This window comes from Pristis pectinata, chromosome 12, assembly GCF_009764475.1.
Source record: "Pristis pectinata isolate sPriPec2 chromosome 12, sPriPec2.1.pri, whole genome shotgun sequence".
NCBI classification, from domain to species: domain Eukaryota; kingdom Metazoa; phylum Chordata; class Chondrichthyes; order Rhinopristiformes; family Pristidae; genus Pristis; species Pristis pectinata.
The window spans coordinates 39,950,617-39,969,778 of NC_067416.1; the positions used below are offsets into that span (position 1 = coordinate 39,950,617).

General features: G+C 39.6%; 1 protein-coding gene across 1 annotated transcript in view; it reads left to right on the forward strand.

The window, feature by feature from the left end:
• The first annotated feature begins 1,833 nt into the window (after positions 1-1,833).
• reep3b (receptor accessory protein 3b) overlaps positions 1,834-19,162 on the forward strand; it is a 46,439-nt gene continuing 29,110 nt past the window's right edge. Inside the window, exon 1 of the mRNA XM_052027853.1 lies at positions 1,834-2,058. Coding sequence (XP_051883813.1) covers positions 2,027-2,058 — 32 coding nt within the window. The 5' untranslated portion in view covers positions 1,834-2,026. The remainder of the gene's footprint in view (positions 2,059-19,162) is intronic.

Sequence of the window (19,162 nt, forward strand, 5' to 3'; positions counted from 1 at the left end):
AAAATATTTGTTCCATTTTTATTTAACAACATGACTAAAACAGCAATTAAATTTATAATCACGTAATTAATCATAGACTTTAAATCATGAGACAGCCCAAATTATAAAATGTTCAAATTCTCTATTTCAGAAATCCATGTTGACTATGACCAACTCTATTATTTTCCAAGTACCCTGTTACTGCTTCCTAAGTAATAGGTTCCAACATCTCTGCTGCTGATGTCGGGTCTTTTTCATAGAATCATACAACAGTACAGCACAATACAGGCCCTTCTGCCCACAATGTTGTGCCGACCTTTAAACCTCGCCTAAGACTATCTAACCCTTCCTCCCACATATCCCTCTATTTTAAATTCCTCTATATGCTTACCTAGCAATCTCTTGAATTTGACCAATATGCCTGCCTCCACCACCACCCCAGGCAGTGCATTCCATGCCCCAACCACTCCCAGGTAAAAAACCTCCCTCTGATATCTCCCTTGAACTTCCCACCCATTACTTTAAAGCCATGCCCTCTCGTATTGAGCATTGGTGCCCTGGGAAAGGGTTGCTGGCTGTCCATTCTATCTATTCTTCTTAATATTTTTTATACACTTCAATCATGTCTCCTCTCATCCTCCTTTTCTCCAAAGAGTAAAGCCCTAGCTCCCTTAGTCTCTCCTCATACTGCATATTCTCTAAACCAGGCAGCATCCTGGTAAATCTCCTCTGCACCCTTTCCAACTCTTCCACATTCTTCCTGTAATGAGGTGACCAGAACTGGACACAGTACTCCAAGTGTGGTCTAACCAGAGTTTTGGAGAGCTGCATCATTACCTCGCGGCTCTTAAACTCGATCCCACGACTTATGAATGCTAACATCCCATAAGCTTTCTTAACTACCCTATCCACCTGTGAGGCAACTTTCAGGGATCTGTGGATATGGACCCTCAGATCTTTCTGCTCCTCCACACAACCCAGGATCCTGCCATTAACTTTGTACTCCGCCTTGGAGTTTGTCCTTTCAAAGTATTGTATTTTTGAAACTGTGCATCAAGGGTACAATCCAAATTGGAGTGAATTGTCAGTGCAGGGGCACAAACCAATGGCAGTGGTGTGCTTTGAGCTAAGCCATGCGAGCCTGTGTTAAGAATTTTTTTTCATCTTTCTCGCTACATGGAAGCAAGCCATTCCGCCCATTGAGTCCACATCAGTTCTCAGAGCAATTCCATGAAGGTCCACCCAAAGGACCATGGGCATTACCTTTCTTACCTTTTCACATCACAAATGTTCTCAAAGCATCCACAAACGCTGTACCCTACTTCAAGGCTCACAGTCAGTCTAAGCAACTCCCCCCCCCAAAAAAAAAACCAGACACGTTAAAAGAAAATGCCACTGGTTTAAAAAAAACACAAGTTCTACAGATCAGAAAATGTCTCAATTATTTTTGTGATTGCAAATGATGAAAATTTAGTGCATTGTTTAAAACGTGCTTGTGTTGCTACAAATATTTTGTTTCGTTTTAACGTTTAAAACGTTTATAATTATCACTGCTAATGCCAGCGTTCTGGGGTGAAATCAACCTGTTATTTGGAGGATGGGTTAAAATTTTTAAGGCTGTTTCGTTCTTCAAAAATTCCGCACCGCATTAATTGTAGTTCCCGACTATATTATATTCCTAGCAGAGTCTTTACATTGACATCGGAGATCGGGTTCGAGAGAACCTGGTCTCACCCAGCAGACCAAACATTTGGACTGGTTAATTTTCTGATTGACAGACCTTATGACCAATTACAATACGAGTCACGAAACGTAAGACGGGCAGTATTCAAGTTAGCCAATGAGAGCAGGGCAAGGTCTGCGGCAGAGCGAAGACGTTGCAGGATCGGCTTGGGATCAGAGTGGTCTTGGCAGAGAAGGGTGTCTCGGGGATAAAGCGGGTGGAAGAGGGGAGGGCAACGGTGCCCGGCAGCACAGCACAACTTCCGCCACTTTAGTAGCGCCTGAGCCTCGCCGGGAGCCGCTGGCGACGCGGTCCGGGGACACGATGGTGTCGTGGATCATCTCAAGGACTGTGGTGTAAGTGGAACGGTGGGAGTCTGGCAGGGCCTCGGGCCTCGGGTGGCTCCAGGACGGGTGGACTTTAAGGGCTCCACCCAAAGGCTGAGCCTGTAGTGAATCACCGGCAGGCTGTGTCATCAGCGATCAGCAATGTTTACCACCGGCCTGGGAAGTGGGAACCAAACCACTTCTCTTTTCCCCCTCCTCCCCCTATTGTGTTAATACATTTGCGTCAAAACCCGGCTGTCCAAGAAGGTTAAACGTCTTCATTGACAGTCTGGGTTAATATGGACATAGTTCCTTCACCCTTCGAAAAACCGGTCCTTATAAGTAAGTGTAGATCCCGAAGGGCTGGTTTATGTCAAACTAGTTGGTGTCTGACTAAAAGAGGAAAAAGAAATATTGTTCATGCTGGAACTATTTAACCTTGTAAGAAAGCAGATGACTTTTAAGCAAAACACACCTCACAAAAGATCTTTTTGTCGGCCATTTAGGCATCATATTAAGTCTTTTTTTTAAAGTAACGAAAATTGTAACAACTGCATTGGGATTTTTTTCAGTTGAATGTAAATATTTGCTCTATGGATGGAGTACCAAGTGAGCTGACAACGTGAGGGAAGTTTAAAAAGAAACAACCTGCAGTTGTTGGAAATCAAATTAAAAACGAATACTGGCGATAGTGAGCAGGTCAAGCAGCATCTGTGGAGAGGGAAAGAGTTAACCTTTCAGACCAATGACCTTTCACTAGAATTGTTTATGTTTCAAGAGAGCTTTGAGTGTTTCAGCACTTATTTGTTTGCCGAATTTTAGTAATTAATTACGAAAACCTGGTTTATAATTATTTTATATAAATAAAATGGCTTTCCTTGGGCGGAATAGGATTAACTCGTTTAATTGTATAACTTCAACAATGTGGTCTCGGACTACTTTCTCTGGTGAGTCAGTCCTGCAATGCTTTTCGTGTGTCTGGCGCAATCGTATCACACACCTTCATTATCCCAGCTTGGTTCTCTGCTCGTCCATTAAACGTTTCTACATAATGCATGCTTCGCTGGTTATTATTAGGTTAAATAAATTGCATTTTTATTTCAAATTGATGTATTTCTGAGGACCTTTATGTTTAGAATAGGGGAGTTTAACGTTCCCATTAACATCTGCAACGTTATTTATTACATTTATAATACGTGCGGAGTTTCACAGTATACTAAGAAATGACACAGCTGAAGAAGATAATTGGGAAGGATTACTGTGAGTTTTAATAATTTGTGAGGCTGGACATGAAAATACTGAAATTATTGAGCCAGGAGATGGCAAAGACTTGGTTGTGGATGGGCCAGGTTGAAGTGGAAGTATGGAGCAAAACGCAAACTGCTGGAGGAACTTGGTGGGTCAGACGGCATCTGTGAAGGCAAAGAATAGTCGATGTTTTGAGTCTAGACCCTGCATCAAGACTGAGAATGTCACAAGAAGATAGCTAGTGCTGAGGTGAGAGGGAGGGGTGAGGCAGGGGCTTGCAGGATGAGGAGGCAGATGTGCTCCTTCCTTTCTCCTTCCATCACCCAGTTTCCATTCCCATCTCCCCCCCCCCCCCCCCCCCCCCAACTGGTTCCATCTGCCTATCATCCCTACCCTATCTGGCTCCACTTATCACGTTGCTTACTTAACAGATTCCAGTATCTGCAGCCTTTTGTTTCCATTTATCCCCTGCTAGCCTCCATCTCTTCCTCCATCCTCCCCTCCCTCCATCCATCCACTCCCTTCTTTCTCCTTTTCTGTCTCTACCTATCACCCATGAGCCAATGTCTCCCAACTGCACCCCTCCCCCACCTGGGTCCATCTGCCCATCTCCCTCCACATCTGTTGCCTGCCAGCCCCTGCCTCACCCCTCCCTCTCACTCCTTTGTACTGACTATCTACCCTATATACACTCAGTCCTGATGCAGGGTCTTGACCCGGAATGTCGACTGTCCCTTTGCCTGACCCGCTGTGTTCCTCCAGCAGTTTGTTTTTGCTCTAGGTTCCAGCATCTTGTCTCCAGAGGTGGAAGTATGCTGTGTTTTGGATACAACAGTTGATCCTTGTGATGGAAATGGACAGAATCATAAAGTTTAGTTTGAAGTTGAATAGGTCAGAGGAAAAAAATAAGTTACAAGGACACGGAATTCTGTAGGCTGAAAATGTTATCCAAATATTTAACTGTGTCAGCTTGCATTTGTTCTACTAAAGCACATGGAATTTGCTCAGCAAATATATTTAATTGTTGTTGTGTAATTACTATCTTAAATTCAAGGTAATTGGAGAAAAAAACTAAAGGTGTCATGAATGTTCTGTTCACACATTGGGTTATAATGAATTGCCAAAAAGAACAGTGGAAATAGTTTACAGTATTTGCTTTCCGAAGGGGAATTGGAGAAGTATTAGAAGGGAAGCAAAATATGCTGGGTGAAGGAGAAAAGATAGGAAGCGTAACTAATTAATCTTTTTAAATAACTGTTGTATACTCAATTGATCAGATAGATTACCCGTATTATCAGTTTATGAAGTTATATTATCATCTTAAACTTTGGTAAAATACAATTGTTTATTGTCATTCATTTCTTTATTTTCCTCACCTTTTTCTCTCTCTCCTCAATGCCAACAGTGGCAACTTGGTCACAAAGAATGAATGTCAGGCAGCTGTTGAATTAAGGAATACAACTTTGACAAGTTGAATCCTTCTCTTGCTTAATGCTTTCACACTTTCTAGCAGTTAAAGAACTGTATATTCAAAGAATCATTACAGCACAGGAGGAACCCATTTGATCCATTGCATTCACCATTCAGTGTCAGACCTCTACATTTTTCTGAAGCACTTATCCAGTTCACTTCTGAAAACTCTGAATGAATCTGTTTCTACCATCCTTATAGGTGGAATGTTTCAGGATCGTAATTGTACTACGCATGGAAGGTTTTCTTCACACCTCTGCCGTATATTTTTTGCTCATCACTTGAAGCTTGTGTCTCTTGGTTCTTCAACTAATTGCTAATGGGAACAACTTTCTACTTAACCTACCCAAACCCCTTATGATCTTGTATACCTCCCTCAAATATCTAGTGAACATCCTTTGCTCCAATGAGAATCACCCCAGTTTCTCCAGTTCATCATTGTTGCAAAAATCCCTCTACCCTGGAACCATTCTACTACTTCTTATGTTATTTCTGCATCCTCTAGAAACTTCACAGCCTCCTGAAGTGTGGTAATCAGAATAGTATATGTAACCTCCCTGCTTTTACACTCTGTCTTTCTGTTTCTGAAGCCTAGAATCCAAAACATCTTAACTGCTTTCTCAACATGTCCTGTCATATAAAAAGATTGATGCATGCCAACAGCTAGGTCCCTCTGTTCCTGAACACCACTTGGTCATTACTGTCTTTCCTGGAGAGTGGAAACTGCTTCCTATGGCTCAGGAGGTATTTGTCAGTGAAGACAGAGGTTGAAGATGAAATTTACTATCACCTTTAAATATGCCTGAGTTGCCTTTGGCTGTCTGGGGAAGAAAATGTTTGTAGGTCAAGACGTCCGATCTGGCACAAAGGCCATAGTCTATTGGGCAGGAATGTTACTTGTCCTTTTGTATGCTTTTGAGACATGGGCTATGTGCAGAAGGCACATCAAAGCACTAAAGCTCCTTCTGCAAATCCTTTCAATACACTGGCAGGGTAAGTGAACCTTGTTAGTGCTTCTCCCAGGCCAACATCTTAGCACTCAAGCTCTAATTATCCTCTGTCATCTCCAGTGATGAGGCTAAGTTATTCTTATGCTGATACCAGATATCTGAAATGACACTGTTTTCCAAGCTCTGTCAGCAAGAGGGTCCTGTGTAGACAGGAAAATGCTGAAGCTTCCTTGATAAAAGTATCATATCCCCACTGACTCCTGAGCAGCCCTGGTCCAAGATTGATCAAAATGGAGAAGGAACATTTGGAATCTCATCTAAGTGTCAGATATGCATGAAGCCCACTGTGAAAGGCAGAAGGGGATTATCTCCTGCCAAACTATATGCATCACACACTGCCTACTCTACCTGCAGCGGAGCTTGCAGATCCCACTTTGTGCTTGTCAGCTGCCTCAAACCCCACAGAACTGATGCAGAAGCAAGTTGACCTTGATTTCCAGAGATTTTGTCTCACATTGAATCACTTCATACTTCTCTAAACTTAGCATGTTACTTTTCTGGCCACAACATTTACTGCATTCCTTTCATTACCCTCCTCTGTTACCTCGTTATCAAAATATAATCAATTCAGTTAATCAAACAAGATTTTGTCTTTTGAGTTCATGCTGGTACTCTTTTATTAATTAAACTTCTCCAATTTGAAGAATGGCATAGAATCACTCAATTTGATTGCACATGGGCCAGCTCTCTAAAAGCCTTCTATCCATTTCTGTATCCTTTTAAATACTTTACAAATACTTAATTCACATGCCTGCTAAAATTTATTAAGGTTTTTTCTTTCTTTGTTTCTAAATCCCCTTTTGTTTAAAAACCATAGTTTAAGAAATTCTCCAAACCTTCTGCTTCATTCCTTTAGTTATGTTTTTGTGATTTGGCCCTCCAAGCTTGTACTGATGCTTTGATGGAGGTCGGGGCTTCTAACCATTTGCCTAACTACAGTGAAATAATTGTCCTTGAACTAGTTTATGATTGATCTCAGATTGTGCAGAGGGACCTTGTGCAATTAAGATCCTGTACCATATGCAAAATTATGCTGAGGTTTTCAAGATACATGATGATAATTGTACATGACTATAATCCACATCTTGCTAAATAGCAGATTTTCTGCCATCACAGGGCATGTATTCACATACAGCTGTTTGGCGGGAAAAAAAACAGACTGTGTTGGTAGAGGAAAAAACACAGGATATATGGTACAGAAACCAGCCATTTATCCCAACCCTTCCATGTTGGCATTTATGCTCCACTTGACGTTGTCCAGTCTTTCCTTATCTAAACATTTGTAGTTCTTGTCCTTTTTTTCCTTGTGCTTATCCAGCTGTGCTTATTCATAGAAAGGTACAGCAGAGAAAAGGGCCCTTGTGGCTCAGTTCACCCAAGCTGACCATAATGCCTATCTACACTAATCCCATTTGCCTGCATTAGGCCTGCATCCCTCTATTTCTTTCCTATCCAAGTACCTGTCCAAATACCTTTTTAAAACTTGTAATAATATCTGCCTCCACTGTCTCCTACGTCAGCTCATTCCAAATATTCACGACCCTCTGTGTGGAAAAACTTGCCCCTCAGATCTCTCTCGAATTTTTCCAGTTTCAGCTTAAAGCTGTGCCCTCTAATTATAGACCCCACCCCCTGCCCTGAAAAAATATTGTCTATGCCCTCATTTTGTAAACCTCTATAGGGTCATCCACCAACCTCCAATGTTCCAGTGAGAATAAACCCAGCCCATCGATCTCTCCTTGTAACTCCAGGCAATACCCTGGTGAATCTCTTTTGTACTCTCTCGCTACTATGTCCTTTCTGCAGTGTGGTGACCAGAACTGTACATAACACTCTAAGTGCAATCTAATCAACATTTTGTACAACTGCAATTGTTATACTCAATGCCTTGGCCTATGAAGGCAAGCACACCAAGTGCCCTTTTCACTACATTTCCACCTGTGTTGCCGCTTTCAGGGAGCTAAGGACTTGCACGCCAAGGTGTCTGTATATATCAACACTCCTGAGGTCCCTGCCATTTACTCTATATGTCCTACTAGAATTTGCCTCTTCAGATCTGCAGGTACATCTTCTCTGTATGCTCTTCGCTGCATTACGTTTTTTTTTAACTAATATGGCGATCAGAACTGTTGTGATCTCTAATGTCTGATTTGTTTTTCTTGTGGTCTTGCTAATCTAGCGTAACTTAAAGTGACTGGTATCTTTCGTGCTCTAAGATTTCTTTTGATCCTCCACTCCACCTGGGCATGCAGTAATAGGGGATCTTCTGACTTCTCTTCCTACAAAAATGTACTAACTCGTATTTATGTATATTGAATCTCACTTGCCAATTATTTATTCTTCAAATGTTTTAAAATCTTCTTGTAATTTTTGTTGCTTTCATCCTTGGTATTGAGTCTTTCCCTTCCCCCTACTCCCACCAATCCCATCCTTCTGCCTCAAAATTAGAAATCATGGTAAAGCAGTGGAAAATTGTTTCATATTGCAACCGAGAAATTCTCCAGACTAGTCCCTGTGTTATTTTAAGTCACTGTTATATTTGAATCATTACTCCCTTTATCTACAGTTATAATAGACATTGTGCATGTAGTTTTGTCGCATGCTGTAATTACACTTGGCCATCACTGGAATACTGTAATTAGTGTAAATTAGTTCATGGTGTTGGTCATAAATGTGGACGTGGTCATATGTAATGGATTAAAGAAAAACTACTGAATGTGTGACTATAAAAGGAGACTGAACTATGTGCAGTAACTCTGGTTCTTTTATGACATGACCTCTTGTGTTGCTTTGTCGGACAACATGAAGGGCAGGCCCGGTAGTGTAGCGGTTAGCATAATACTATTACAGCGCCAGTGACCCAGGTTCAATTCCGGCCACTGTCTGTAAGGAGTTTGTGCATTCTCCCCGTATCTGCGTGGGTTTCCTCTGGGTGCTCCGGTTTCCTCCCACATTCCAAAGACGTACGGGTTAGGAAGTTGTGGACGTGCTATGTTGGCGCCAGAAGTGTGGCGACACTTGCAGGCTGCCCCCCAGAACACTCTATGCAAAAAGATGTATTTCATTGTGTTTCGATGTACATGTGACAAATAATGAAATCATATCTTACTTTAACTCCCATATTTAAGCCAAAGGCTCACTATTTTGGAAAAATAACCATTGGATCTCCTGTCTTCTTGCCCTGTTTTCCTGCATGCTTTTTACTGCATAATTTGATTCTCTGGTGATAAAGGACATGCAGCTGATTATTTCTTTATTTCTGTGTGCTACTGCTACTGTCTAAGAGGAGGCATCCATTTCTTCACTGTGTAACATAAATAGTACCCTTCCTCTTGAGTTTTAATGGGTCTAATTCTCTTACAATAAATCAAAACAAAACTGTAAAAAAATACTGAGCTAATTTTGTGGTCTGAACTTTGTATTTACTAGTGGGTTTGTTTGTGCCTAGTCAAATAAGTGATAATGACCTTTCATCGAATTGAGTTTAGTTTTCCTGTCTCTACCTCGTATGCATTCAATGTCTTTGTACCCGCGTTCCTGAGAACCCTTTAGCCATGCTTTCAGAACTCCATTTGCAGACAACCCCGTATTGTCTTAGCCCCACCATAGGGACCTAAATTATATTTATCTCCTCCTGCTGTTCACAGCACCCATCATTTCCAGATCTCTCTCTCTTTGAAAAGCAAAAAAACCCTCCAAGTATTGAAAATTTGAAATGAAAGCTGAAAATGCTGAACCCATTGTGATGAAAGGCCATCAACCTGAAATAATTCTGTTTCGTTTCCACAAATACTGCTAAGTATCTCCAGCATTTTCTGTTTTTATTCTTTTTCATGGTTTCCAATAAAGGTGAATAATGTGTCCAGCTACCTCTCTTGGGACAGGTCTTGGTACTAATATCTCTGCTGTCTCCATCCCTACACGTTATGCTGCATTGTTTCAGAGAGATGCTGTGAAATTGGCAAGCGTTGCATTGGTGGTGAGAAGGTGAAAATAGTTCGCAAATGAATGTACTTACTCTGAGTGTAGTAGCTATATGAAGATTCAAGGTGAAGGATGGTATTTAAAAGAACTTGAAAGAGAAGGTGGTACTGTGAGGTATAATGTTGCACATTTTTCCAAGAGCATCTTGCATTGAAGATTAGCAGTCTCATATGGTATATAACCTGTGCCTTCTGACTTTTAGCATCTGCCTGGGAAAACTATTAATTTTATAGTGCAGGCAAGACATGCAGGCATTTCTAGACATGAACATAGACTTCTCCAACTTCTGATAACCACTCCCCTCTGTTCCTTCCTCCTTTGTTTTCTCTTATTCCACTGGCTCAATCACTCCTTCCCTTTCCCTTCCCCCATCCTCTCGATCTGCCCATCACCCACTCATTCCTCCCTTGGTTCCCCTCCTCACCTCCTTCCCTTTATTCCATGGTCCACAGTCTTCTCCTATCAGATTCCATCTTCACAGCCCTTTCTCTTCCACCTATTACCTCCCAGCTTCTTTCATCATTTCCCCTCCAACTGCTTATCTTCCCCCTCTCACCTGGATTTGCCTATCACTCGCCAGCTCTCACTCCACCCCCTTGCCCCACGCTTTTATACTGGCTTCTCCCCTCTTTCTTTCCAGTCCTGAAGAAGGGTCACAATCCAAAATGTTGATGTCCATTTCCCTCCATAGATGCAGCCTGACCTGCTGAGTTCCTCCAGCATTTTGTGTGTTGTTCCAGATTTCCAGCATCTGCAGTCTATCTTGTGTCTCAAATTTACAGTGCATATTTTTAAGTTGAATGCACACTTGTAATGAAGTCACAAGTTTCCACCTTCTTTCAATCTTGATGACCTTGTGCACCCAGCTGGGTTGGACACAGAGGGCTGATCTTACTGGACATATGCAATCTGGAGCTGGGTGATAATGTCTTCAAAGAAATTGGGCCTTGGATGGAGGACTGCTGAGGCCCTGCGTCTGGAAAGGTCTAAATGGCCTCGACAGAAGGCAAAGATAGTTTTAACAGTTATTAAAACCTGTGATTTGATTTTTAAGTATATAAATGTCTGACATTTGTATACAAAATCAATTTTAATAATTGATTTATGAAATTTCAAGTGAATTAAAAATTCACTCAAAGGCAATTATTTTATTTCAATTATTTTTCTGAAAAAAAACTTACCTTCTGTTTCATAATCTTCAGTTCAATGAAGTGAATTGGGTCCTATGTTAGGTTTGTATTGGAGAGAAAAAATTTGCTGGTGTTGCCCTGGAGAATCCCAGCAAGATTGAGGTCCATCACTGTACTCCATTTGTCAGTTAACCAGTTGTCTTTCCAGTTAAAATGGATCTACATGATCCTGGAAATTACTTGTGTTGGAATGGCTGAATGTCAGTGATACTCCTGGGACATGTTGGTGCATGACGATTTACCCAATGTATTTGTTCAGGGATCAGATCAAGTGAAACCTGAATCTGAGCATGCATTACGTTTAACTGAACTTCAAATTATCATGTGTGCTATTCTATTAAGTTGCAACATAATCAGGATTTGACGCTTTCATTTTTCTATTGTTGATTATGTTTTTTTTATCAGTTGATAAAATTTTGGCTGTTCAAAAAAATTTTAGTTGTTTAAATTAATATTTAATCTCTAAATGCAGCTCAGGCAAAATAGCTAGTGCTCATTCAAATTCATGTTGCATTATTGAAAAAAATTTCCTCAGCAGCTTTTCTTCTTACAAAACAGTGTAATTCATATTTAAGTTCTATGGTGGGATATGAATATTAAAATATGGTTAGAAATACAGATATTTACTTTAAGGTTCAGAAAATACATTTTGATAAATCATCATGCTTTTTAATGAGGTTTGCTGACATTGATGATTTTCCTCTTGTGGTTTCTGATGACACAAGTTGGAGAAGGAAAGTTTTATACTAGCTGTAGACATTGCCAACAACATGAACAAAAGATGGCCAGCTTTGGCCTTTGCATGCTAACTTTGCCAGAAAGTTAGAGTTGTTACAGTGAATGTGTAGGGGCTGGAATGAGCATCTATTTCCATCAACTGATTTTTGCAGCATCTTTTATTCAAACAAAAAAGCTGTAATATTTTGGAGGTTTAGAAAAGTTGCTGCTTTGATGGATAGTCGTTAACTTGCACAAGGCAAATATTTTCCTTAATATTTAATAATGTTTTGTCCAAGTGCCTTGCTGCCTGCCATTTTGTAAACACTGTACAGGAATTGGCTCAAAAGGTACCCTAAGCCATTTGCAAGTTGAATGGTTGGGAGTATAGCAGAGCAGTTTTTGGGCCCATTTTCACTAAAGCCTTCTTCAGATTTTTGTAAATGTGTGGTTTTATTTCTTACTTGGAACACATCATAAACCTGGTGAATGCGGGTTGCTTCACTTTCTACAGCTAAAATTGGTTCAGTCACAGGGATAATGTTCTGTTCATGGACTTAATCTGGCAAAATAAATATTGTTTAGTATGAACAACAGGCAATTTCCCTTCAGAGTCTATATAGCCTAATAGAAATGTTGTGAGCATGACCTCCAGTGTTCAATCAAGCAACTATTATCCTCAGTAAGAGAAAGGCAATGAGAGAGTGCAACTGGGAGAATCACTTTCAGTGCAGAGATTACTTCCTAGCAGATTGCAAGGAAGGCTCACAGTAATTCACTTGCATGTTTGAGCAAAGCACCGGCATGGAGGATGAAATCCAACACCTTCAAAAGAAGCAGAATTCACATCAGCCTTTATCTTTGTGTCCAAACAGGTGGCATGAGTCCTGCTAGTATATTCTTCTAAATTCAATAAAGACTTTGAAAGCCACGTCTGTTTTGTAAACAAAATATAATTTTTGCATAGTTGTCATTTAATGACAGTTTTACTGAAAGTGATTTTTTTAAAATAAATGAAACATATTTCCATTTCCTTTTCATCCTCTGCTGCCCTGTCCCCACCCTCAAAGGTAGGTTTTTGTATTTGAAGCCCTAATCATGATGAATTTCTATGCTGTAATGTAGGGGTGAAATCATTATTCCAGTATTAATTTTTTTTATATACAGTGGCATGCAAAAGTTTGGGCACCCCTGGTCAAAATTTCTGTTACTGTGAATAGCTAAGCGAGTAAAAGATGACCTGATTTCCATAAGGCATAAAGTTAAAGATGACACATTTCTTTAATATTTTAAGCAAGATTACTTTTCTATTTCCATCTTTTACAGTTTCAAAATAACAAAAAAGGAAGAGGGCCTGAAGCAAAAGTTTGGGCACCCTTCATGGTCAGTACTTAGTAACACCCCCTTTGGCAAGTATCACAGCTTGTAAATGCTTTCTGTAGCCAGCTAAGAGTCTTTCAGTTCTTGTTTGGGGGATTTTCGCCCATTCTTCCTTGCAAAAGGCTTCTAGTTCTGTGAGATTCTTGGGCCGCCTTGCATGCACTGCTCTTTTGAGGTCTATCATGTTTAGGTCGGGGGACTGTGAGGGCCATGGCAAAACCTTCAGCTTGTGCCTCTTGAGGTAGTCCATTGTGGATTTTGAGGTATGTTCAGGATCATTATCCTGTTGTAGAAGCTATTCTCTTTTCATCTTCAGCTTTTTTTACAGACAGTGTGATGTTTGCTTCCAGAATTTGCTGGTATTTAATTGAATTCATTCTTCCCTCTACCAGTGAAATGTTCCCCGTGCCACTGGCTGTAACACAAGCCCAAAGCATGATCGATCCACCCCCGTGCTTAACAGTTGGAGAGGTGTTCTTTTCATGAAGTTCTGTACCCTTTTTTCTCCAAACATACCTTTGCTCATTGCGGCCGAAAAGTTCTATTTTAACTTCATCAGTCCACAGGACTTGTTTCCAAAATGCATCGGGCTTGTTTAGATGTTCCTTTGCAAACTTCTGACGCTGAATTTTGTGGTGAGGATACAGGAAAGGTTTTCTTCTGATGACTCTTCCATGATGGTCATATTTGTGCAGGTGTCGCTGCACAGTAGAACAGTGCACCACCACCACGCCAGAGTCTGCTAAATCTTCCTGAAGGTCTTTTGCAGTCAAACAGGGGTTTTGATTTGCCTTTCTAGCAATCCTACGAGCAGTTTTCTTGGAAAGTTTTCTTGGTCTTCCAGACCTCAACTTGAGCTCCACTGTTCCTGTTAACTGCCATTTCTTAATGACATTATGAACTGAGGAAACAGCTACCTGAAAACGCTTTGCTATCTTCTTATAGCCTTCTCTTGCTTTGTGGGCATCATTTATTTTAATTTTCAGAGTGCTAGGCAGCTGCTTAGAGGAGCCCATGGCTGCTGTTTGTTGGGACAAAGTTTGAGGAGTCAGGGTATTTATAAAGCTTTGAAACTTGCATCACCTGGCCTTTCCTAACAATGACTGTGAACAAACCAGAGCCCTAACAAGCTAATGAAGGTCTGAGACCTTGGTAAAAGTTATCTGAGAGCTCAAATCTCTTGGGGTGCCCAAACTTTTGCATGGTGCTCCTTTCCTTTTTTCACTCTAAAATTGTACAAAACAAAAATAATACACTAATCTTGCTTAAAATGTTGAAAAGAATGTTTCATCTTTAACTTTATGACTTTTGGAGATCAGTTCATCTTCTACTCATTTAACTATTCACAGTAACAGAAATTTTGACCAGGGGTGCCCAAACTTTTGCATGCCACTGTATATGTCTCCCATTTCTCATTTTGTTTCTGATTATACTCATTTGTACATCACAAATTAAAAACTATCATCATCCAGCATCATTTTGTAAGAATTCTATCTTTGGAAAGTTAGACAAATGGATTTATCATCAAAACTAAACATTTCAAATCATCAACATTTCACCCTGTGAGTAACTTTATTTTAAATGACTGAAAATGGCTTTTTAAAAAATATATAATCATTTCTATGGTAGTCAGTTTCTTTTGTAAGTTTTAGAACAGAATCATTCAAAACATATTGCGTGTCCTTGTACCCAAAAGTTACTGAAAGACCCAAGACTTACTATGATGATTACTTCAGCCTGGCAATGTGCTGATTCTGCAGGTGGGCCTACTTCTGCTCAATGTTTTTTAAGATAGATTTTGAGAAACTAATTGCGCAGAATGCACTTTGGAAAATTATTGTGCTCCTTTTGGACCATTTGGACTCATTTCTGAACTTTGTTTAAGATCATGGTTGGGTAGAAACTCCATGCTTTTTTAAATTTTGTTTTCATGTTTCTACTTTCTGAGAGCTTGGAACAAAATCCATACATCTGTTTTGTATTTTGATATTGGTCTTGAATGTGTTTTGGAGGGACGCTGGAGGAAAGTGCTGCTTTCTGCTACTCCTTTGTAAAAAAAAAAACAAAAGCTGGAAACAACTGTGAGGGTTTTTGCATGTGCCAAGCAATGTTCTCCCAAAAATGGAACTGAGTTCCCTCACCCCCACTATCACCACCATTACCACTGCAACCATATATAGTACCGGTAACAAAGCTAAAGCACCTTGTGTTTTTTCTTACCAAACTATAGTGTGTTGACTAACTATATGAGACACCAGGGCAGACGACCAAAAGCTTGGTGAAATAGTTAAATTCTAAGGAGCTTCGTGGGTGGAAAGAGATGTAGGAAAGTTTTAACAAAGAGATGCCAGAACTTGGGAACTATTCCTGTCAGTGATGGAGTTATTAAATCTGAGAACCTCATCCCTTTGGGAACACATGGAAGTCCAGTGAAAGCAGTAGAAGGCATGCACCACCTCTTTTATGACCCAGTAAGTACCTCTTATTCCACCTGTGGCAGTTTGCAGATCCTACATTAGCCTGGTCATTTGCCTCAGAACCAATCAAGTCAGCCTTGACCCTAAAGGACTGCATATAACAAAGAAATTTGATCAAATTTAAGAGGTTGAACTCGGATTGCAGATATTTTGATAAGGGAGGAATTGGTAGTATGGAAGGAGATTATTGGGCTGGAGGAAACTATATAGATAGGGGGAAGCAAGGTTACAGAGGGCCTGAAAGTAAGGTTAAACTTTTAAAAATTGAGGAATCATTTAACCAGGAGCTAGTATAGGCCAGCAAGCAAGAGGATGACGTGTGATTGGGACTTGCCTCAAGCAGCATGTTTAAATGATAAGTGTGCAGAAAATAAGTAAAAGGTGGTTGGTCTGGTTGACATGGATGGGCATATCAGCAGCAGATGAATGGAGACCTGGCCAGTTGGGCACTTTTATTCAAGTGGCAGTGTACACTGCACTGTATTGGAAAGTATATTTTCTTTGTTGGGAATTGGCATAATCATCTTGGCGATGGAAGGGGTATCTTAGGCCTAACACAATCCTTGCTTAATTTTGAAACTGTAGCATAGTTTTTATTATTGAAACCAGGAACTCTCAATTTATTCATTTTGCCAGAACTTATGGAGAGAAACATGATGGTTGTTGTGACCCACTCCTTTCATCGTTCCTCATCATTTTGCACTTTACTAACACAGAAATGAAGCTTGGACCTCAGTAATTATTGATGTTACTGTTTGAGATGAAATAGAAATGTGATTAGCACAGTTGCAAAATGCTAAATCCATTGTATAAATTAGCTGTACAAATGGGATTTGAAACATTAGAATTGCTCTATTAAAATAAACAATTCCCATGTCTCCTTTTTGGGCGATTGATCTAACACTGGCTCCTGTTTATTGCATTATCTCTTTGAATTTTATCCAAGATTTTTTTTTGGAGCAAAGTTGTCTTTTCTCTGGTTAAGATAAGACATCACAAGATTGGTTAGGGAAGGGACAAGAGAGATGGGGGCAGGGAGGGAAAAATGAGAACATCTTGTATTCATTAATTTTCTTGGGCTGTCGCTGAAGGGAGTTTGTTTTGCAACCTTTGTGTTCAGAAGCAAGTGCTTCAATTGTGCATATTGCACGCAGATTCTTTTGGGGGTGGGGGACTGATCAGTAAGGCTTATTTGTTCCCTAATCGAAATCCATGATTTTTCTTATTACGGGTCAACTACATGGATTATGTACCATGAATGTTGTAACTTGCAATTGAGTTGAGTCCATGATAGTTAGCCAAACAAAATGAAACTTGCTATATTTGGATTCTTGCAGAAATTGATTTACCACTAACATTAAAATGTATTTCTAGCTCTGCTATTGAAAATGTTACTTTTGTGGCTATTGAAGCAACTGACTTAATTTTTGTGGATAATTGGATTGGAATATATTTCATTTGTTGTTGTGGTGTTCAATATATATTCTGAATTTTAGATTATTTTAAGGTTATTTTCTTAGCAATTTTTTCCATAAAATAGCAGGAATGATTTTCAGGCAAATATTTTTGCCTGCCCACCAAACTGGAGTCCATTAATCTTTAATTCTGTTTACCTCTGGGAACATTTTGAACCTTGCCCTGGTTTCATTTTACACAGGATTTTTTTTGCAGTTGGCTTATTCTACATGTATACTGCCCTTTTTAAAAACAGAAACATGGATTTTCCTTTTTTTGCTCTTCTTTTGAAACTTGGAATCCTGGTTCTTTAAATGAAAACCAGATGTTATTTGATGGTTACATTTGCAGTTCTTCCACTGAAAATGTCATTATATGAACTATCAGCAGCTTGGATGCAAATCACTTTTACATGCTTATGTCTATCCAACTTAACTGTCGACTGGATGTGCTGCACTGGTGAATCGAATGGAGGAATACTATGTCATACATTTTGTTATAGTTTCTGCAGAATTTCTTTCCTACTGTTCAGCTTGTACTGGTATTGCTGTTTTAAGTTGTTTCAAATCTTAAATTTCCTTTGTTTTTTAAAAAAAGTAATCTCAAAATAATAGGTTTGCCTTTAATTTGCATTTTCTTATTAAGAGTTGATTCTTGTAATCTATTTTAGACTATTTCTTTACAGAAGGGGAATAGCTTATTCTCTATTGTGGAAATATACAGATCACATTGTTCATTTGACATTTAAGTATACTAAATATTTGTATCCAAGTATGTTGCTACAACTGTTGTACAGATCAAAATTTTCTGACTGTTTACAGATATCAGGTTTGTTTTTAAAAAAAATTGAAGTGTCAGGTTTCTATTGACTAAGTGTTCTGTGCATTCTTTCATTCTTGAACCTTCCAGTATGAAAGACCACTAACTTTCAGCTGAAGCCAGAGTAAAAGCCTGGCTTTGTTCCCATCTGGTTCTTGTGGGCAAGCTGCCATTAATCTGTACACAAGATGTGTGCTCTCATGTCTACATGTTGGTGTCAGTTTGAAGTGTAGCTTGTACACTGAGTACTGGTAGGCTTTGAAGCCATTTGGTAAATGCAGTTCTTGACATTTAAGCAAACATTTTATGGTTTTGTGGAACAAAACCTTCTAGATGACTGCTGGTAAAAATAATGGTGGAAGTCTGAATATGGAATGTATTCAAGAATGTCTATCTGCAGACCTCTAACAAAATTATTTGCTGGGAGTAAGAAATGCAGTTGTTCTGTGAATTGTTCTGGTATGCTGTAACTTTTAGAAGGAAAGCAGATGGGCACATTACCAGGACTGAAACAAATCACCGTTGTCTGTTCGTTGCTATAAATATAACATCTGCTCTTGTGCATCAAAGTGGTGCAATTTTACTTTGAACTGTAGTCTAGAGGCAGAGTGTGAGAGGTATATGTTTATCTGGGGGAATAATGTATGGAATAGAATTAAAAAGACTGAAAAAGATGTCTTTCTTTTCTCTTTGAATACTATGTAAAAACCATTAAGTCTGGTAAATCATCTCCTTTCTGTGTATGGTTTATTTTTGGTTAATAAATTATATTGAGAGAGGGTTCTGCATGGAATCCCAATACCATCAGTTTATTTCATTTATGAGTATTTTTTTATTGTGCTTTCTTTCAGTAAAATGGTAAAACTAAAAGTGTACATTTTTTTTCGTTAAAGCTGGTTAGTTTCCTGTGGAACCTGCATGAAAATGCTGGACTTAACCACTCAGGTTTTCATATTTGGTTGGGGGGTGGCTGTGGGTGTACAGTATTGGAGCATTCAGGTTTGAAGTGAGGTTAGGGGTAAGCACTAGTTTGAAGGGTAGGAGAGAAGAATACCCAGTCTGTAGGGAGTACTAGCGATTTAAGGGTGAGCAGGTAGGGAGATGGGTCTAGAGCACAATTTGTGGTGGGTGGGATTTAGGGTGGCAAGAGTGCTTCAGGAATGTCTCGTTGTTCAAATTGATATTCTTGGGAGTTGCTCCCAAGTCAGAGCGAGCCTTGTAGTGCCCAGATAAAAATATTAAAGCTGTACTGAGATGTGCTGTATTTTATAAATTCATGGTAGAAAATCAAACTGCTGAAATGATGGAGACTGCAAGTTTTTCAAAAGTGTTAAATAACATAGATGAAGCACTGTACTAGGATTATTTGTTTGAATGTCGTGAT